This window comes from Hippopotamus amphibius, chromosome 12 (assembly GCF_030028045.1).
Source record: "Hippopotamus amphibius kiboko isolate mHipAmp2 chromosome 12, mHipAmp2.hap2, whole genome shotgun sequence".
Classification (NCBI taxonomy): domain Eukaryota; kingdom Metazoa; phylum Chordata; class Mammalia; order Artiodactyla; family Hippopotamidae; genus Hippopotamus; species Hippopotamus amphibius.
In genome coordinates this window covers 30,726,659-30,748,827 of record NC_080197.1, presented here as the reverse complement: position 1 = coordinate 30,748,827, position 22,169 = coordinate 30,726,659, and the positions used below count along the sequence as shown (strand labels likewise).

General features: G+C 47.0%; 1 protein-coding gene across 2 annotated transcripts in view; it reads right to left on the bottom strand.

Annotated features, from left to right (window-relative positions):
* Positions 1-21,846, bottom strand: part of STK35 (serine/threonine kinase 35) — a 39,313-nt gene extending 17,467 nt beyond the window's left edge. The window contains exons 1-3 of one of the 2 annotated variants that reach the window (XM_057702713.1): positions 21,313-21,846; positions 20,130-20,718; positions 7,151-7,900 (exon numbers count right to left, since the gene is read on the bottom strand). In XM_057702713.1, the coding sequence (XP_057558696.1) occupies positions 7,188-7,900; positions 20,130-20,718; positions 21,313-21,624 (1,614 nt within the window). In that variant the 5' untranslated portion in view covers positions 21,625-21,846 and the 3' untranslated portion in view covers positions 7,151-7,187. Of the gene's footprint in view, positions 1-7,150; positions 7,901-20,129; positions 20,719-20,793; positions 20,808-21,312 lie in introns of those variants that run through there. The other variant, XM_057702714.1, reaches the window with a different exon arrangement.
* Positions 21,847-22,169: the final 323 nt, after the last annotated feature.

The window sequence follows — 22,169 nt, the reverse complement described above, 5'->3', positions numbered from 1 at the left end:
AGCATTAATAGTCACCCCGTCCCCCACCCCCATCTCTCTACTTTAATGTCCATTCCTTCCAAGGACCTAATCGTTCACTTCAAGGTGAGGCTGGCCCTTCCCTCTTCTATTCCTCCCAGCCTCCCTTTGGGCAGTTCAAGGCTCCACCAGACACTAAGAGGGACGGGCCTCCGGGCTGTGAGACGCAACCTTCCGACTTGGGTCTCTTCGGCGGTTACACCCTCTCCGGGAAGCCTCCCTCTCACCGTCCTTTGGGCTACCTAGTTTACCAGCACACTCAGCCTCCTCAGAGTGGAAGAAGCCACCTCCCAAATGGAAAGCGACTAAGCGCCAGGCTCCTCGGGTCCACGTTACTGATCTCAGAATGCACAGTGCTCGGGGGGCAGGAAAAGCAACCTACACGATGCTTAATTGTTGGCTGAATTTTGAAAACATTTGAGATTTACAGGCAATTCCGTGAGGTAATACCCCATATTGGTTAAAGCCATGGACTTAGACCATGGGTTCAAACCTAGGCTTCGACCCTTACTAGCTCTGTGAGCTTTAGGAAGTTACTTGAAAAGAAGTGAATGAAATAATGGTCACACAACACCCAGCCCAGGGATGTCCATTAATTACCATCATCTTGGGCATCAGTGCCCACCATCAAAGCCTTAGCCTTCTAGACCCGGGAGGTGAGGCTCCGAGTGGGGGGTCTCATCCTGCCCCTTCCCACAGGGAGGGTTGCTCTGTGAGAGCAAGGCCTGTCTTATGTGTTCCTGGGTCAGTTCTCATGGCTGTCTCAGGAAATCACACTCAGAGATGGGGCCTGGAGACCCATCTAGTCTTGGGCCCCCAATTTCTCACTTCAAATCTTTTTAAACTTTACTCCCTGCTGCCTCCCCGTTTTGAAGACTTTGTCATTTAAAACAAACCACATTAATTAAACACTTTCCCTTCATTTAAGTTTTTAGTCTTACGGTTAACTTGATACGTATAATGTGACACAATTTGGGTATAATTCCAGCCAAAAGGAAGCAAATGGTCTGAACTGGCTTCTACAGCTTCAGTGTAAGCATATGTGTTGCTGCTTGTGAGATGAGCTGAAAAAGCTTTTCAGTTTCCAGTAAAGGGGCTCAACTAGGGGTTTAGGAATCCCCATGTTAGAAAACCTCAAATCTCATAAAACAGAAACAAAATCTGAAGCCCAGGTCAAGGGGCCAACAGCATGTTAGCCCAGAGCCACATCCTTGGACCCCAGGCCAGAGAAAAATACACCATTTTTTACTTCAAGAAATTAGGTCTGACTTCTTTCTGCTGTTGGGCAGCTACCAAGATCACTTATGGTACAAAGAACATTTTCTATGACCCCTCAGGTCACAACCAACATCTGATTTCCTCCAGCAGACCTGAGCTGCCCACTCCAAATAAACGTCATTCAAGGCCCTGCCTTCAAAAGGCCCTAGTAACTGAGGTTTGTATGTTAGACAGCAAACTTGGCCATGAATGCAGAGTCCCTTATCCCACAACACTCTCCTTGGTAACATATGGGCGGTGGCACCTGGAACATCAGTTTGGCTGGCTTCCTGCTTTGGGTAAGGCTTTTGGCTGGCTGGTAGGAACCATTAGGAATTATTAAATACCAAGGTGACAAGGGATAGGACCCCTCACTGAGTAATATTTGAAAAGATACATTTTTCTGGAACAAGAAATTGGACAGAGTTGCCTTGACTACAGTTTTATTTCAAAAAAGAAAGCTATTTGGTAATCCTCAGAAACAAGGCAACTAAAGACCACTGTCTTCAGAGGAATGGAAGACAATGCTTCCACCTCAAGCCCAAGTGTGCATCTAACACTCTACCGTTTAGCATTTCATTTAGACAGTTTATATACAGGGCACTTTCACAACCTCTTGCAGTTCTCCTGACAACTTCAATCAGATAAATATGATCTACTCCATTTTATGGGTGATAAAACCAACCCACAGAGGTAAAATAACTTGCCTGAGGTCACATAGCCAGTAAAGCACAGAAATGGGACTCAATTCTGGACACAACACTCCTTTCAGAGGAATCCCATGTTTCCAACACAAAATACATTTCTATTCATGGTTGCAAAAAACAAACCATTTAGCCCCAATTTAAACGTTACTCTGAAACCTACAATCCTAGATTGCTGAGGTGTTCCTTCATCAAGTTGATACTAGAACAACTGGGTTTCCTTTTTGCAGCTAGAGTTTCCCCCACAACAACAGGTTTGGTAGGAAAGCTGGCCAGGAATCAGGACACACAAGTTGTGCCCCTTCATTTGGTACCTTGAATAACTCCCTTCTTTCTAGGTCTCTCCCTATTTCTCAGCTCCCCTTCATGGTAAAATTCCTCAGGAAGAGGCATCAAAATGTGGTTTGTAGCTCGGGAGTACATGAAGCCAAAACTTTTCATAGTTATTTGCCTTTTCCACTTTCATTCTCTCATAAGTATACGGTGAAGTTTTCCAGAAAATACATGATGAGTGACACAGCACCAGGTTACAAAAGCAGAAGCAAATGAGAATCCAGCTATTAAGGCAGATGTTAAGATTTGCAAAAATATGAAAAACAATGCCACTCTACTCAAACATGTTTCTGAAAGGTTATTTTTCATAAGTTATGTATGTTAATATGTAACTGAATTATTATTCATTTGAAAGGGACATTTAAAACATTTCTCAGTTTTAATTTCTAATCCCCATATCCAGATATAATCCAGAGCAAAAACTCTGGAATCCTCAATTTCAGGAGTACAATGAGGCCTTCAGACCAAAAACTTTAGGAATCATTGGTCTACTCTCTTACAGTCTCCAATTCCTCCCCTTCATTCTCTCTCAAACCCACTCTGGTTAGGGTTCCCCTTACTGTGTGCCACCAAAATTGCTCACGAACACTGACTTCCCAGTCGCTAAATGCAATGGTCGGCACCCAGTCTCATCTCATCTCATTCAACCTACCTACAGTACATGCCGTGGCTGATTCCTTCCTCCTTCTTTTCGTCCTCCGTCTTTTCTCCACCTGGCTTCCAGGACACCATGCCCAGGTCTCACATCTCTGGCCTCCTTTCCTTCTCTCCAAGCTCTGTTCTGCTGTGAAATCTTCTCTATGCCCACTTCAAAACCTTGGTCATCTTCAAATTTGTACCTCTAGACCATTCTCTCCTCTGAACTCTAGACCCATTCAACCACCTACTTGACTTCTGTACTTGGTCACTAGGGATTTTTGTTTTCTCCCTGCCAAGCCGCATGGGTATATGGGATCTTAGTTTCCCGACCAGGGATAGAATCTGTGCCCCCTGCAGCGGAAGTGGAGAGTCCTAACCACTGGACTATCAGGGAAGTCCCTCGGACTTCTGTACTTGGATTCTAAACAGGCATTCCAAACTTTCAGGTGACCAAGACCTAACTTTCTCCAGCCCAATCTGTTCTTCCTCATGTCTTCGCCATCTCATTTGATCCTCTCTATCCTTCCAATGGCTTCCGAGGCCAAGAACTTGGGAGTCATCCTTAATTCCTTTCTCTCACATCTTATGTTCAATCTAGCATGAAATCCTGTTGGCTGACTTCAAAATGCACCCCAAATCCAATCATTACCTCCCCTGCTCCACTGTTCAAAGCCACCATTCTCTCTCAGCTGTGTTATCATAATAGCCTCCCACCTTATCCCCTCACTTGCTCCCTCCAGTTTACTTACAGCACAGCAGTTCCAGTAATTCCTTCAAAAGATTAGGTATCACAGAGCTGAAAACACACCAATCACCTTCCATCTTCCTGAAGATTAAAAGCCAAAATCCTTACAGTGACCTACAAAGCTATTCTAGTTGATTCCTAATTACCTCTCTAGCTTCTTTTCCTATACTATCCTTCCTGCTCACTCTACCTAGCCTTCAAGCTGTTGTAATGGTTATTGCCTGTCTGGGATGTTCTTCCTCCAGAAATCCTCATGACTCACTCCTTCAACCACTTCTAACCTTTGAGGCCTATCCTGATCTCTTGCACTTGGAAGTACACTTCCATCCCTCACCTCCCTGCATTCTGATCTCCCTTATCCTGGTTTATATCTCCCCCACCAACCCCCAGCTAACAGTTATGTTTGTTTGTCTCCCCAGTAGATGTAAGCTCAACAACTGCACGAATTTTTGTTGGTTTTGTTCACTAATGTATCTTTTGTGCCTCAAAGTGTCCCTGGGAAATAGTTTCTCAATAAATATGCTGAATGAATGTATGGAATTAGCTTCTCCATTTATAAAGCTTGATTGGGAGCAAGGGGATAGTTCTCCCCAGCTCAAGCCTCTGATTCTCTAACCAGCCAGACATTCCTCATTTACAACACAATTGATTTGAACATTCGGCACTACAAGGCTCAGCTCTTGGTCAAAGACCTGGGCCCTGGCACTGGCCCACAATTCTAAGTGCCCAGCTGGGACAGGTACCAACTGACCGAGCACTGTCCTCATTAGTTGTCAGAGTCTGGGACACTTGGCCATAACTATGTTCCTGATCTTTTCTCATCTCAAGGTCACCTATTTCTCCTACCGGAAGCAATCACTCCTGTTTAGCTTTAACTTTGCCCTGCAACACAGCACAAATCCCAAGTGTGGATGTCCAAATAGGGGCCATGATTTCAATTAGTTACGATGACCCCATGATCCTAACCCAAATTCAGGTCCCTCTTCCAATGACACACTTCTTTCTACCCCAGGGCAAACTTGAGTTCTAAGAGGTTTTTTAAAAGTGGAAAAGATGAGATAGAAATGGGAAGTGACAGCATGAAATACAATTTTTAGGCTCGAACATGGTACTACCCCAAACCTAGCTTTAAGAATGCTGTTTTCTTACTCTTTGGGCAGTAGGACAAACTGGCCTGGCACCTGGAAGATAATAAATGTTTGTGGAATAAAAGAATTAAACCTGGAGTGACTCATTTGAGAAGTTCACCGAGAACACTGAAGCACAACCAGGCTCAACTCAGTATTAACTAATTCCAACCAGAAATCTGAGGGTGACGAAGGGAAAGAAAGGAGACAAAGGGAAAGAAGGGACTAAGAACGCACCCAGGTAATGGCTCTGTGCCCCAGGTGCTGAGGTTCCTTCTTTGTGACCACTGGGATCAGCTTCCATCCCCTATCAACTTCTCTCAAGGCTTCAGCAAAATCTAAGACTGGCTTATTTCCAGCTTGCCATCTTGATACTAAGAAAAAAGGGGCGGGGGGGAGAAGGGACACGAGTAAGATATACCTGCCCTTAAATTAGTAGGATCTTGGGTAAATGACTTAACCCCTTGCGGGGCTGCAAAGATGAAACAAAATGGTACATGTGAAAATACCTAGCACTCACGGTGGTTAATGTTCTTTTCTTTTCCATTCCTTTTAAGGAAAATAAATCAAATCTGACCAATACATTAGCCAGCATATGTATCTACTGACATTCATCTCCCAATATCTATTACTTCCTTCTACTTCCACAATGGCCACTTGCCTTGCCAATTCTGCCCCAAAGATCCAGGCACTCCTCTACCCTCAGTGCTACTACACTTAGGTTCAACAACACCCCTTCCTAGAGTGAATCAAATAATTGGTCCAACTGGTGTCCCAATCTCCAGTTCAAATCGGCTTGCACATGCTGAAGTTTTTGTTTTGTTTTTTAAACTTATTATTTATTGGCTGAGCTGGGCCTTCATTACTACAAGTGGACTTTCTCTAGTTGCAGCAAGAGGGGGCTACTTTGTTGCAGTGCGCAGGCTTCTCATTGCAGGGCTTCTCTTGTGGAGCATGGGCTCTAAGCTTACAGGCTTCAGCAGTTGCAGCATGCGGGCACAGTAATTGTGGCTCGTGGGCTCTAGAGAAAAGGCTCAGTAGTTGTGGCGCATGGGGTTAGTTGCTCTGCAGCATGTGGGATCTTCCCAGACCAGGGCTCGAATCCATGTCCCCTGCCTTGGCAGGTGGATTCTTAACCACTGTGCCACCAAGGAAGTCCCATGCTGAACGCTACACTGCTCTGCTCTAGTTTGCAGATGGCTCCCACATGCCTACTAAGTCAAGGTCAAATTTCAGGGTACCACATTTCACCTTATTTCTAGTCTCATTTCCCTTGCTCACACTGCAGACTCTGGCCCAACTGCACTCCCAGTGCTGTTCCTGGTACACACTTTCGGATTTTCCACCTCAGCTCTATCCAGGCTTGTGCAGGCCCCTGTCCTCCCCAACTACCACCTGTCTACATCCTTCACTACTGCAAACTGCTAGAGGCTCTCCAACATGCTAGAGGCTCTCCAACCTGCTAGGCTCCCTCTGGCTTCAAGTCCCTTGCATAGCCTAGGCCTTTTACCCGGAATGCTCCCCTCTGCTTCCAATTTCCTACTCTTCCCTCTGGGTACTATTCCCTGAAAGGTCAATTTCCTTAGTTCATTGTAAAGCAACTATAATAAATACTGATTTAATGTTTCTCTCCTCGACTAAGCTGCAGAAGTCCAGAGGATGGGGCACATTTCTGATTTTGCTTACCATCCTTATCCCAGAGCCTAGCATGGTACCTGACAAATGAAAGCCCACCATCGACCTGTTAAGTAAGCAAAGACTTCTCTATAAGAATATTTACTCACACTGTTTATAGTATCTAAAATGGAGAAACCATCTGCTATCTGAAGTGGGAAAATGGTTACATCACTGTATCTATAATGGCACCATTTACTTCAGGCCATGTTTTCAAAGTATGACACAGAAAATCCTCAGGTTAGAGCTGAATGGAAGAAAGAGCAGGAAACTAAACCTAAAAGGGCATGATCTAAACTATGCAGAATTGGATAAATTCAGGACAGTGTTCATATTCTGAAAAAAAACTGTCCGTACTTCTTTTGCACATTTTCTACAGTAAGCATTTATTAACTGATGAGAAAGTGTTTCTAAAAAACTTAGACTCAGCTCAAATGCAATGGCCACTCAAAACTTCTCTAGACTTCCTAGTTTGTACTCAAATAATCCCACATCTCCTGAGACTTGGGAGGAAGCTTTGGTAACTGATGAGCACTTCGTTCTCTTCAACCTTGCATTTCCCCCAACTCCATAGCCCCTGCCTCCTGGGGCCCAGACTGAAGAGTCCAGTAGTCCAGTAAGTGTGCACGTAGAACAAAAAGAAGTACACTCACCTAATTTAAAAACACCCAAGATGCTTTGCCCTGAATTTTAAGCAGCACATGTGACCTGGTCCATTCTGGTTTCAAGTTCAAAGGCATCAGGCCGGTCCTGTGGGTTAGCAGCTAACATATCTTTCAAGAGCTGCTTGATCCCCTCAGACATGGAAGTCCTGCGTTTCTGGGGGATGTGCAACTCCATCTTTGGGTTTTCTAGCAGCGCCTCACCAACAGGAACGATCTCAGTTCCCTGTTTGATATAGGTCCCCAGGAGCTCCTTCTTGGTCTCAGAGTCAATGAAAGTGATTCTTTCTATCATTGCCCAGATGATAATGCCCAGGGCGAAGATGTCAGCCTTGGCTGTGTAGTGTCCCTCCCAGACTTCAGGGGCCATGTAGAAGTCTGAGCCACAGGCTGAGGACAGCCAGTACTTATTCACATTCACATTTTTGTTGTCTTGATTGCCCTCTTTACCTCGGGGGGCCAGCCCAGCACAGACCTTGCTTAGTCCAAAGTCTGCCACCTTGAGGATGGGGGTGCCAGACCGCTCTGTGATGAGGATGTTGTCTGGCTTTAGGTCCCTGTGCACGATGTGGTTTTTGTGCAGGAAGGCAATGGCGCTCGTGAGCTGCAGCATGAAGCTCTTGTTGGTGGCTGGGTCCGGCCTCCGGGACAGGACATACTGATTCAGGTCTCCACCTTCACAGAACTCCATGACAAACCAGAGATAGCAGGGCTCCTCAGCATAACCCAGGATCCTTTCTCCTAAATCAGGGAAGACCAGAAAGAGCCCACGTGAGATGGACACAGTCACACCACTTAGACTAAAGGGATGCAGCATATTGGAGTAGGAGAGACAGTGATGGCAACCTGCTCCAATCCAAGAGGACCAGTACAACTGGCACGGAGCCAGCACTACACAAGCAGGCCCACCTCTACTCGTACAGGGTGAGTTCAGGGATAACAAGATAAGGGAACCAGGAGGCAACTTAGTTCACCTTTCCCAGTTTCCACTTCTGATTCTTCACTTGTAAATGGCTGTATGTAATACACAGTACCAACACAGGTACCTGACGTTCAGCTTAACATTTACCACCACGCTAGGAGGTAGGAAGAAATGGCCTCATCTAATAAAATGATGAACCCGAGGTTCACAGAGACTTAAGAGTTTAACAGACTCAAGTTCATGAGTGCAGAGCCAGTGTTTCATTATATTGTCTCCAAATAGGCAGCATCATACCACCCACATCTCCCAGGGCTGCTGCTGAGACCAGGGAAAATGTGAATAGACCATCACGTGTCTGTTACTCCATGCTGGGCCAAAGACCTTCCCTCCCTCCCTGCCTGCCTTGTACGGGGATTCTTGTTGATGCATCTAGAATGGCACTACAATTTTATTTCAGACACATTCCAACTCAGTGTTTTCTGGTAGCCCACCATATGCCTAGCACAAGTTAGGCACGTGACAGGCCCATCTCTTTGAAGTTTAATTTGAAGGAGATAACAGATGTTGAAAACGGCAAGTTGCGCACGTGCACCAAGGTCAAGTTTTACTGCAGGTGCGTAGGAGTCAGATCTAAAGAAGTCCGAAGGGGCAAGACTTGAGTGACCCCTGAGAGACAGGCAGTAAGTCACAGCAGGGAGAAGCCAGAAAAGAACTCCAGGCTGAGATGGGATGGGTAACAAGGCACAGGAACATATGGACCAGAGAGGTAGAAACAGGAAGTCTGAAGTGGGTATAAGATATAATCAAGTTATATTGAAGCTTAAAACTCCAGCTCTGCCTTCCCCAGAAAGTCTTTCCTTTTGAACCACAGAAACTCCAAGAAAGCTGGTGATTGGCATCTCCAAACAAATCCCAATATACTTTATAAAGCAATTGATGGTACCCTCAACCCTTAGCATGACTGTAAGAGCCCTAGAGGCTTGAGCCTAAGTAGGCAGATGTCTCATCTCGCTGATGAGGAGGCTGGGCCTGCCCCGAGTGGTCGCATGGATCATTCGTGACTCAGCCAGACCCTAAGAACAAGTCCTCTGATCCCCCGTACAGTGTCTCCATTCTACCAAAAATGAAAGCTGCACCCCCTCACACAGCCTCTGCCAGAGGGTTCCTTTTCCCAGTCATTTACTTTACTACAAGGAGAACGGGTGATGCGGATGAGATCCCACTAAGCCCCGAAATTACCAAGGCACACAGCCTACGAAAAGCCAGTGGTTTGGGAGTTCCAGGCTGATGCAAGAAGATGACTAGACGGACAAGGCAAAAGCTGTAGGTTTTTGACCACGATCTGACAGCCCACATCTCCCTGTAATTATATCATTTGTTTACATTGCTCACCATCAAAAGTGATACAGGTAGAGCCCATTTAGGGCAGATGGGTTTTTGTTTTTTTTTAAATTTTTTGTTTTCTTTTGTTGGTTTTTTGTTGTTGTTTTTTTGTTTGTTTTTTAAATCAGTTGTTTCCCATCTCATAATCCTCTTTCTAGGTCATCAGCTCTAGTGGGCTGAGGCTCTTTACCTAAAAAGACTGCAAAATGAAGTGGTGATCTGAGCCCTGATGAATCTAGACTTCAGAGTAAAGATCCATAAAAAGGAGAGCAAGAAATGCTTGCTGGTGGTAGAGCCAGAAAGGAAACTATTAAAAAGCCATCAAATTCCTTCTGCAAAGGCCACATCAGAAAACAGTGAAACTTCTGGTAGGGAAATAAAAGGGTGGGGAATGATGATCATTTTATATACAAAGCTGGTAACTATGGCAATTGAAGTTAAAAAGAAAACAACTGCAAAACAGACTACATGCACTATAAGTCCAGGTTATGAGAATCCAGGGAAAGAAAAAAGAAAAAAAAAGGTAAAAAAGTGCCTTCAGTCACTTCTCGGGGGAAAGTTATCCAATAAACGCATGCTATTATTGTTGTCCTGTTAAAGAAAAAAAATATGCCCTCAGTCAGTGAGTGGGTGGGTAGATGAGACTTGGGACTGAGGGACTTGCTCTGGGGAATGAGCTACGGTCAGGGGATACCAAAGGAGGAGGCTGTTTGTAGAGATGACAGCATTGGACAGGAAGCAGACACAGCATCAGTGAGTATGATGGAATGGAAAGTGGGGGAATGCGGCTACTTGTCCCAGAGACAAAAAGCACTTCTTTGCACAGGCAAGGGCCTTGGGCTTATTTCTTGAGAAGCTACAGCATTGTTTTCATGTAGGAATCCCAGCTGCCCACAAAAACCATGAGAGGCATGTAAGAATTCTGGTCCTTTCCGTCAGGCAGACTGCCTACCTGGGCCTCTCAGATACCTCACATCACGGCAAGATGGAAGGAGGGAACATGGCACTCGACGCACTGGGTGCATTTCTGTCGAGAAGCGAGTAGTAGAAGAGCACACAGTGACACACGCAGTAATGGGAGAGTAATAGAAGACCGGAAGGCAGGCGTCTAGGTTGACCCCAATCCTGACCCCTGGTTTACTGGGTGGTTTTGAGACTGCGTATGACGGGAAGATAGCTAGAACCTGGGGCAAGTCCCTGAACCTCTCAGCCTCGGTCTTCTCACCCATTAAATGAGAATGACACTTACACCACATGTTCCTGTGAGTTAAGTCACAGTCAGCAGAGTATAAGGTATGTTGGGGGAATCACATCCTTTACCATCTCCTACATCATCATTTCCACCGGACCCCAGCCAAGTCCTAGCAAGTCACCAATTTCAATACTCCCAGTGCTGGAGGCCAGAGACTATAGCTCTCACACGCGAGGCAAAAGATGAAACTGAAATCAGAAAATGAAGGTGAATGATTATATCACATTTCTCAGGCTGTAATAGCTAAAACCCATATTCTAGCCAAAGAAGGCCACTTCTATTTGAGGCGACCTCTCTACGTAAAAGATGCCTCCCTCTCCCCAAATCTGTGCAAGTGCATCTGAACGTGTACCTTAGGACCCATCCTGCAATGCCAACCTACTCAACATGTGCCCGATTTCCCAGGTAATTTCCCTCTTCTGACCAGCCAAGGCCCAAGTCTCATTATTTACCAGGGTGACTGTGCACTGGGGAAGCGAAAATGGCCAAACTTCCAGGGATTACTGAACACTGGTTCTGAGCTGACAAATTCCTGGAGACTCAAAACGTCACCATGGTCCACCAGTCAGGGTAGGGGCTGATGGTGGTCAGGTGACCAGTGGAGTTTTAGCTCAGGTCTATCTCACAGTGAGCCCAGTGGGTCACTGAAGCCACCCTGTGGCTATTTCCCCAGTTTCGGGATGTAAAATTTGGAACAGACACACGTAGGAATTAGTAGAATCCCCGCATGAAATTCAGTTTTTCGAAGTGATAGAAACAAACAAAATTTACTTAAGTTTTATAATTCCCTTGTTTAGTATAAACTTGACAGTTCTATAAGACTAAAAAGGGTTAACAATTTAGCTGCCCAGAGCTGGAGAAAAAAAGAGTGTTATTTGGAGGTGACAAGGATTTGTGGTAAATTAACCTTTGCGAGCCCACTGGGCTGCAGGAACTATTCATCACTGCCATGCACGATGGTGGGTGCGTTCTGCAGCCACATCCCTCCACCAGAACGTGCGGACTCCCAGGTTACAGAGGCGAAGAAAGGCCCACCTTCAGGGGTGTTTTATTACCTTTTCCAAGTTCAGTAGCCAGAACCACAAAATAAACTCTGTATTTCAAAATATATCCTATGCCACAATTCACAGGGAAATAATTTTTTTTAAAAAAATCAAGCAGGTGCCTCACATCTCATTACTCACGGACATAAGTAGTGTTGAAGTCTCGCAACAAAATGGGCTGTATTCAGAAACTTGAGGTCAACAGGCTCAGCATAAGGATAAGTCAATATGAGCTATGGAAATGCAGGCACTTCCTGGAAAGGGATACAAAGTACCCCGGATTTTATAAGCGTATTTCCAAGCATCCTCCAGAAATTAGTTTTTCTTTTTAAATTGAAATACAGTTGATTTACAATGTTGTGCCAATCTCTGCTGTACAGCAAAGTGACTCAGTTATACACATACAGACATTTTTTTTATATTCTTTTCCATGATGGTTTGTCACAGGATATTAAACATAGTTCCCTGTGCTCTATAGGAGGACCTTGTTGTATACCATCCTATATGTAAGAGTTACATCTGCTACGCTCTAGTATAAGTACACAGTTATATCAGAGTACACACTGCTTGTCACACACCAGAGTTGTGGTAAGGGCAGAGACTGCTGCTTAGGAAGGTTTCTGGCCATTAGAAGCAGAATGACTGCAGCCATGAGAGTAAGGAACAGGAGGCAGTTCTGCCTGAGGCACAGGGAAAGGTGGTCAGGACGAGAGAAAGGCAGGCTGAGAGTCACGCACTGTGTCACTCCAGGTAAAGAGAGTGGGTGTGCAGCACATGGGGTTGTAACCTTGCAGTGAGGGACCCAGGTAATCTGGGGTAACCACAGAAGAGATGTGCTGGGAGATGGGGAGAAACAAGGCTGGAGATGAAGCTGGAGTCAGGTCATAAGAAATGGTGTCTGGCAGACTAAAAGAATGTGAACTCTAACAAATGGGAAGTGACTAAAAGTTCTTGAAGTATTTTAGAAAGATAAGCTGCTTATTGAAACTAAGAAGTCATCAATGTTAAGTTAGATACACCATTTAGGTAAGCTGTTGACAACACTCTGGTTTGCCACTAAATTCTGATTTCAGAGACGTTAATATGTGGAAGAACACGTCTGAAAATCGACAAAACAGGTTCCCTTTGGAGGCAGGAGTTAGAAATGGAAGACAGACTAGCAGCCCAGAGACATATCAGGAGGTTCTGAAAGTTTAAGTGAAGGCTGGCAAGGGAGGAGGTGAGAAAAGGATGGGAGAAAGATCTTGGAGGTTTAGAATCAACAGAACTTAGCAACTCATCACATGCCACATGTGACGGGAAGGAAGAAGCCAATCCTCTCTTCTTACTCTTAACTTCCATCTACTTACATGACCCTTTTACAAGTGAGGAAACCGAGGCTCAAAAGATTACATCACTTGCCCATGGTCTCATTACAGTCTCACAGAGGCAGACCCCCGAGTCTCTACAGCCTGGATTCCTAACCGGGATGCTTTACTGCTGCCTCTCGCTGCCTGCGGCAGAAGTTAACCCCTGGATGTTCCATTTCCCACTCTGACACAGTTCCCTGTTAAGTACTCTTACGTACGCCCCCAAGGAGTTTATGTTCATCAAGTCTCTAGTATTGGCAGGCCAACCACACAATGCTGATTCATTTTTCACAGAGGATTAATTATGATTTTGATAAGCATGCTGAGATAAACAATTCAGCAATATTTACCACAAGTCTTCAAAATAGTCACAATGACATAAAAATCCCACTCCAGGAATTTAAGAGAAGAGTACCAAAACGACAAAACAAAAACAAAAACCTACCACCACTAGCAACAAAAACGCACACCAAGCACTAAAAACAATACAGAACTAGAATTCCACACAGCGCAGTAAAAGGAGTCAGAACAACTGTCCACGGGTAGGGTAGTTAATGGTTAATAATGGCATTGCCACTTAGTTGAATGCTTAAAGGGCCATGTTTTACTTCAACAAAATTTACTTAAGCCAAAAGAGAAGGCCACATAACACGTTATAAGCATGTTTAATGTGGAGTGGGAAATAAGATATAAAATTTTAAAGTTATGTTTAAGAAAATATTATAAAGGAATCCAGAAATGAGGTTTGAATTTGTTATGACCATAGCCATCCTTGCTCTTGATTAAATAAAAATTTTAATACACAACTTTTAACGAAAGAAGATCAGTCCTGAGAAGATGCTAAAGATGAGGACCATCCAGCATGTTCTCCCAAGGTAAGCACATAGACCAAGCCCTGCTCCCAGTCTCAATGACCTTGAGCTGTGTCACTCTAAAGAGCTGGGTCCAGTGTCAACACCACAGGGTGTGTTCAATTTAAAGTACTTCATTAATCAAATGTCATTGTGTACTAGAGAACAGACCCCCTCAGGGTGGCTGCCAGGGCAAGATACAGTGTCCTACAGAGGCCAAAAGGCCAATTAGGAACTCTCAGGCCCAGTGGAAAGGAGGAGCAGCCAGCCAAGCCTGGGGTCAAAATCACCCACTCCCACACATTAGCCACATGGCTAATGTGACCCTGGGCAAACTTCTAAAAAAGACCCTATGAATATTTAACTTTCCATAAATTGGGAAGAGACACCTATCTCAACAGACTGTTAGAAGGCTTAATTGTGACATATGAAACATCCTGCAAGGTGCCTGGACACCAGAGCAGACAACTACCTGATATTAATCATGTTAATGTGTCTGAATGGTGATAAAGCAGCATGTCAAGAACATGGAAACTGGAAAGAATAGCTGCATATAAACCTAGACCCTGACCCTTCACCGCTGTGGTACTGGACAAGTTACTTGATTTTCTTGTGTATAAAACCAGGTTACAAAAACTCCAATCTAAAGTAGAAAGGGTTAAATGAGGGCATGAAAATGAAAATCTAAGGTTAGCTATTAGGACTTGGAACACTGCAAGGATCTTGTTAACAATGTAGATCCCACTGGCCAGGCAGACCAGGGAGTAACCCAGGGTGGTCCCGGTTGTTTCTCTCTCCATGTGCAATGGGCCTTCCACATGCCCAGCCTTACTGCATGCCGGGCTCACTTCTGATTTACTCTTTTACAACTCACCCTTCCCTCCTCTAAACTTAGCCCACACTCCTGCCAGCTGTCCCCCTAGAGCACCTCTCACAGGCTGCAGTCAAGTATCATTGGTTGTGCTGCACCCATCTCCTCCCTTAGACTGGGCACCACAGTGGAATGAGACCAAGTCTCTGGGCTCCTGAGATGCACCTCACATGCACGGATCAATAACTGGGTGAAATGAATCAAGATGAGAATGGTTAGCGGGAGAGGCTTAAAACAGAATTAAAAGAGAACGTTCTAATATGGGGCATGCAGAATGTGTAGATTAAGACAACTAGGTAAGCATCCAGAATTTGTGAGTCACTGAGGAGGGCCCCTGGCCAAATACCTCCAAAAACCAAGTTCGAGTTGAAAATAAACTGATGTTCTATTGGGGAGTTAAGCTCTCCTTGAGTTTATTTACACTATAAGTCCTACCTAATACAACCCCAATTAATCAAAACTCTCAAATAAGGGCTGCTTCAATCTCCTGGGGCTGGTACCCCCAATGCACATAGCAGGGAAGCAGTCTGTCAGTAACAAGAGAAAAGAAAAGTCTGTGTGGTTTTCCCAAGACAATCAAGAGTGGAACAGAAAGGAGGTAGAGGGTTCCTGGCAGCTGAGACATAGGGGAGGCATCAGCAGAAATCAGCAGTGCTGCAAATGCTGGTTAACACGTATTTGAAAATAGAGAGTAGCCATTAGTTTCTGAGTAAAATATGATTACACCCATTTACCAGCCAAGAAAAACAGGAGAGCCCAGAACTTAAGCCATCTATCCCAAGAGTGCAGTATAGCTGTGAAGGAAAGCAGACTCAATCCAGAATGCCGGGCCTTCGAGCCTGGCTTGGTTATCTGCTTAGTTGCTTTACATTGGGCACCGTCACTAACCTCAGTGCCTGAGGTTTTACAGGTTTTCACCTGTAAAACAGGGAAAATTAGTGTTGACTTCAAAAGGTGGTTGTGAGGACTGAATCAGTTAATAGAACACCTTTAGAACAGCTCTTGGCACACAGCAATCAGTGAGTTTTAGCTTTCATTAACAGGTTGAAACTGGGACTAAGACCTTCCGACTCCCAGTCAATACCAATGTTCTACTGTATCCCATTCATTTCCAGGGCCCCTAATGCTGCCTTATACCTATGTCAGAGCAGCCAAAGATTACCATTCAGCTCTGCCTCTACCCCGGGATCTCTAAACTCTGAGGCCCCAAAGCTGCTGTAGAGAATTCAGGGTTGCTTTCTAGAGGTCTGGGAGGGGGCGACCCAGCTCTGAGCCCAAGGTTCCCCTGGGTTCTCAATGGGCTGAGAGGAGTTTGCAGGCTGACAACCCATCCACTAAGACCCTGGTCCCTCCCCACACTGGCTCCCCCTCAGCTTACTGAGGTCTACTTCCTCCCCTGCTCCCCCTGAGGGAACCTCTGCTTTCTACGACACCCACCCCTCATGACCTTGCACAATGGTCATGGGTAAGTCTTCTGCATGCCTCGTGGAGGCAACTCTGCATAGCCTCTTCTAGTAGAGAGTGTGGCTCACAGTTACCACTGGGCACCAGTGTGCAGACAAGACTACCTCCCAAGGGCTGAGATTCCCACTCATGTGAAAGCTCATAGGGAGCTTTCCTGAGTACTGCAAACATCAAATAATTGGTTAAACGGAACAAGTTTTACCAAGTTGGGATAAGCTAGGCTCCTAGCTTTTCCAAACTTCTAATTATTCAGTTTTATGAGGCTTGAGAGTTTGTGGTGGATTTTTTATCTTGATTTGCTGCTATTTATCAGAAGCATCACTGTGCACCTTACAGAGAGCACCAGAATTTGAGTCTGACAAAGAGCTCAGGCTTGGCTGCCATCTAAGTGGCAGTGATCGTGAATTCAGTTTTAGGTGCAATCAGGGCAGGGTTCTTTGGCACTGGAAACAAGGGGATAAAAGCAAACTGTTAACCCCTTTCTAATGAGAAGTTCAAGTCAAACAAAGCCACCAACCCATCAACCAAATAATTCACAGGATTGTTAATTTGGTTTAAAAAAGCCTGGGAGGCTGGTTTGAATACTATCACTAACTCATTTGGGGCAAGTCCTGTCTCTTTTCTGGGCTTCTGTTTCCTTCCCTGTGAAACGAGAAGGCCAGATCAGACATCTAAGATGGCTCACTACTAACTATTTGAAACTTCTGTTCTCTATGTAAATGCTCTAGGTAGCACTTTTTGGTCTAGCCACGTTCAGAGAGAAAAGAAGGACATAAGACAGAGAAGTCTATCAAAGCTGGAAAAGATGAAGAACTGCATTAAGGAGTCCCCTTACCCCTTTTTTGATATTGGTTTATTCATACAGAATTTTTTTAAGCTAGAGAAATGCCTTCTGGTGGAGTTGCTGCTTGGGGTGGAGGTGGAGGATGGACAACCATTCTCTATTTGGTCTCTATTTGGTCTCTATTTGGCCCAATTGTGAAATAAATTGCACTTTCTTCTCTACCTATCCATGTGTTCCTAGGCCCCCTTCTTTCAAAGCCCACCTTCTCTGCTAACTTCCGGCTAACTCCTGATTCTCCTACTTGTTAATTTGTACAATACAGTACAAAGCCCTTAATGAGCCAACTTGCCTTTTCCTCCTGTGACCCTGATTAGCATTTGAGTCTTCTACAGGTCCTCAAACTTTTCAAATTAAGTTCCTTTGGGACAAAGTTTTTTTCCCTCTGCAAATACCACTATAGGGACCTCAGTAAAAGTTTGTGGATTTGGTTCATCAAGACTTTAAGGCAGATTAACACTTTCCAGTCTACTCAAAATTATTCTAAATTGCAGGAGACTGGGCAAGAGGTGAATGCAAAGAGCATTCTGTTTACGAACAGAGCTGAACCAGATTATCTGCAAACTAGGAGTCTGCCCTGGGGCGTATCAGGACTGCTAAATTTTGGAAGCTGAAGTCAGGAAAACTTAATTGGGAGTAATTTGGGTATTTGTTCTCCACTTTAATACTGATAGCAAAAAGTTCCATGCCTATTAACTGCTTGTTAAATTAACACTTGACATGTAAATCTGAACATCAGTTTATAAGCCGAGGCAACATGCATTGTCTTTACTGCTCTCCCTGAGCCCAGAACATTAACTGACCCACAGTAGAGGCTCATACACTTAAGACTCCAAATAACTAAAAGGGACATATTAAGTACGTGGCCTAAAGCAAAATATTTCATTTCTTTTAGGCCTCAGTTTTAGTTCACAAAGGGAGGAAGAAAATACCAGTGTTTCTGTCAACTTGGCACTACCTACAACACAGGAAACAGAATGTGTTCCATGGTCAAGTTTGGGAAACTTGACCAGGAACATTGTGAATTTCGAAGGGGATGACAGTGGAAGAAGATTCAAAATGTAGCCTGAACTTACTGAAGCAGCAAATTTCTCCTCATCTGGAGCGCTTGTTGACAATCCCAGGCTGCACAGCAACCCTATGACAGAGGAACCCTCACCCTATGAATAAAGGAACGTTCCCAAGAGGTCTGACACAACTTGTCCCATGTCTCATGTGGCCAGCTGAGACAAACTGTGACTAAAAGGGAGTCTAACCCCAGAGCCTGTGCTATGCTGCCACTGTTTACTGTGGAGTTTTGACAAATTCTACAAGTGAGGAAAGCTTGAACAGTATACATAGGGAGACAAAGTAAAGGCTTCCAACCCAGGTTGAAGTTTCAAGACTGGTATCAATGAGCTGAGGGTAGAAGGGGATCCTTTGGCAAAGCAAATTCCTGCATGCAAGGCAGTTGTGTAAGACGGAAGTCCAGACCATTCATTAACCACAGAGAGTGAAGTGAAGTAAAGAGCTTATAGAATACAGGTAAGAATCTCCTGGAAAGTCCTTTCAAAACAAACATACTCACCCTGGAGAGAGAGTGGGCTTTTCAGGACAGATGGAACAGGGATGGGCATAAAAAGTAGATTATTTTAAAAAAGGACCCCAGGTAATATTGAGCATGTCCTCAATCTGCTGTCAAACAACGGACCTCAAATGGGACAAGGAGTTGTCTTGGGACGGGCCTGGAGGATCTTAAAGCCAGGCAAAAGCTCCAAACAAAATGCCCTATCCAAATCCTACCGATTCTTACTAAGGTCAGCTCTACTTCACCCATGGGGGAGGGAGGACACCATTAGCCCTTTTAAAAGGATTGAGACCTCGCATCAAGACAGATCTGGGTTCACATTGCTTAAGCTATGAAAAATTGTGAAGAAACCAGGAGTACACACTGTTTCCCCTACAAGCTGATTAACCTTATCAACTTATGTTCCTTCACCTCTAATCCTTAGTTTCTCCATTTATCGAGAAAGAAGAGAGGATTTACTTTTAAAGTTATTACTTCAAGTCATTCTGTAAGAGATTTAGGGCAGAGCTGGGGTTCAGATTAGCAACCTCTCCCTGGAGAAAGTCTCCTCAGGCCTTCCTAGCCCAATGCCCCTCTCCTCTCTGAACAGACCCCTGGCTACTTGTTGTCTGAACAAGACACGGGAGCACTTAGGATGCACACACTCCCTAACTGCAGTTAAAACCCCGAAACCAGGACTAGCCCTCCTAGGACTGCAAAATCCTTTTGCCTCACTGAGCCCCATCTTCCCTATAAATAAACTCGCAAGCCAGCCTCAGAGGGTGGCTGTAAAACAGAGGAAAAGACGTTAGACGTTGTTGTGTGACAGCTCTAGGCCCACCTGTGGGGTTATTATTCGGCAGGCCCCAAGAGGACTTGGCCTGAAAACCACCAGTTTGCTTGACTGCCCTGGGATGAAGGGCTGGGGGGCTTAGGGGAAAATGAAGACCAGGAAACGAGTTTGCAGGGTGGAGCCAGAGGGTGTCAGAAGCTTTTGGAACCAGAGCGGGAGGAGGTGTGGGTGGGTCCAGCAAAGTTTTTTTTTTCTTTTTGTTTGCTTTGGGAAGGAAAGAGAAGAGGCCCTAGGGTGCGAGGGGGCTCGGCAGTTCTTCCACCAACTCAGAACCCAACCCCCTCCACTCCCGAATCTAAAAGTGCTAGACATTTCATAATAATGGCTCACACTTACGGAACACTTACTACGACAATGGTTAGCACTTAATGAGCCCTTGTTATGAAAATATCAGCTAACGTTACTGCTAGGGACTGATCCTGTATCCGGAGAGGAGAGGGTGGCCCGAATGCCTGGCCCGGAAAGGAGGGTGTGTCGGGTCCAGGGCGACAGGAGCGGGACCAGGGCCTAGGGGTCCCGGGGTCAGTTTGGGCCGAGCCCACCAGATTCGTGGGCCCAGGCCACGCGTGGCCTGGGCGGCCCACGGCGCTCCTACCTTTGAGCGAGGTCTCCACCAGGCGCAGGTAGAGCTGCGAGCTCTTGTTGCCGTGGCTCATGCGCTGGGCCAGCCCGTTGCGCTGCAAGACGCACTCCTCAAACTGCACGACGTTCTGGTGGCGCCGCTTGAGGCTGGTCAGGGCCCAGAATTCGGCCAGCGCCAGCTCCACGTTCTCGGGGGCGTCGCAGCGGATCTTCTTGACTGCCACCCGGGCCCCGCTGCGCCCGGCCACTGCCTCGTACACCACGCCGTAGCTGCCGCGCCCGATCTCCGCCAAAAGGCTGTAGCGCGGCCGCGCCGACACGCCGCCGCCCTCCGGCCGCCGCCGCGCCAGGTAGGCCTCGCCCGCCACCGGATCCATGGCCTGGGCCGCCGCCGCCGGCCTCAGCTTCGCGCTGAGTGCCCGCGGCACTGGGCTTCGCCTTTTCCGTTCGGGGCTTTGTGTACCTCTGCGGGCGCCGTCCTCCTCGCCCGTTTCCATGGCTGCGGGCGGCGGGGGGAGCAGCAACGGCGCTGCCCGGGACCCCCCTGCCTCATCCCTCCGTCCGGCCCCGGGACGCGGAGGAGCGGGACCTTGGATTGTGACCTGCGGGCGAAAGAATCGGTTAGACGACCAGGCCGAGGCGGGGAGGCAAGGAGCGCAGGCCGCAGGGCGTCCTACCTCCTCCTCCTCCGGCCGCCACGGCCCCTTTAAGACGGAAGCCACGGCCGCGGACGGAACGGGGGAGGGGAGGGGAAAGCGGGAAAGACGAAACCACGGGACGCTGGCTCAGAGGGGGAGCCGGAAAGAAAATAAAAAACTCCCCGCCTTTTCGGTTAACTTCTCGTGTAGTGATACGAAAAACAAGGAGCCGCAGCTTTCGCGACTTATGCAAGTCGCCCTTAGAAGAAATTCGGACCGTGGAAATCTTTTTTCCCCGCCTGGCTCCCTCTGGGATGCCCCTCCCCGCGTCCCGCCCTGTGTTCTCCCGGGTGTAAACAGTCCACTGAATTAAGCCGGAGCGGAGCCCAGCGGACCGACCCAAGTCCCTCCGGGCTACGGGTGTACGGGGTGGGCTGAAAAGTTCGGCGTCTCTGAGCGCGCCCAGCCGGGGGCCCAGCTGCCCTCCCCTGACGCCCGAGGCGGCGGGCGTCGTGCCAGCTTGGGTGCTAGTTTTTACTCCGCGGACCGCGCCCTTACCTGGCCGGCGCCCTTCCACTTCCGGGCAGCGCGTTTCCCCCCTAAGGCCCCCGGCTGGGGATGGTCCGCTCCGGGCCTGGGCTGCCTCGGGTACGGAGCCGCGCGAGAGGCCGCGGCCCGGGTCGGGCGTGCGCCAGAGCTTGCTCCTGCTGCTGCGCCGGTGACGGCAGCGGGGCTCTCGGGGGACCACTGGGCGCCCGGGCTCCCGCGGCTCTCCACGTGTTCGCGCCAGCTGAGCCCTTTACGTAACCTTTTTATATAAGCCGCGCGTCCCGCCAGCGCTCGGGCCAGCGGGGGCTCCTGGTGGCCCATCCCCCGGGAGGCTGGCCGAATACGGCGCCGCCGGGGTCCTGCCAAGGTCAGCAGACCAGCCGCAGCCGGGCGCACCCACGCGGGGCCGGGGCCCAATCACAGGCGAGAACACCCAACCAACAAAAAATAGGCGCCAAATTCCCGCGATCAGGCTGCGGCCTCCGGTCTCCGCAGCCCTCTGCGTACCGCAACCTCCTCTCTTCCTCGGCTGCGCTGCGTGAAGAGGAGCTGCAGGCAGTAGGCCCTAATAAATACTGATTGGTTGATTGGATTGGTCGGTTTAATTGATTCATAGCCCTTGCCTGGGAACCGCCCGTGCTGGATTGGAATCCACGGCCCTGTCTCCTATTAAGCCCTTTCATGCTGGGCAAAACATTGCCCCACTTGGAGTCTCAGTTTCCTCTTTTGCAAAATGGGTAGACTGGATCTTACCTCCCAGGGTTGATAGCCCGTAATGAAAAATAGGTAGATAGATAGATAGGTTGATTTAGGTTTAGATATAAATCTAAAGTGGCTAATTGGGTACAGGGCTGAGAGGGCTGAAT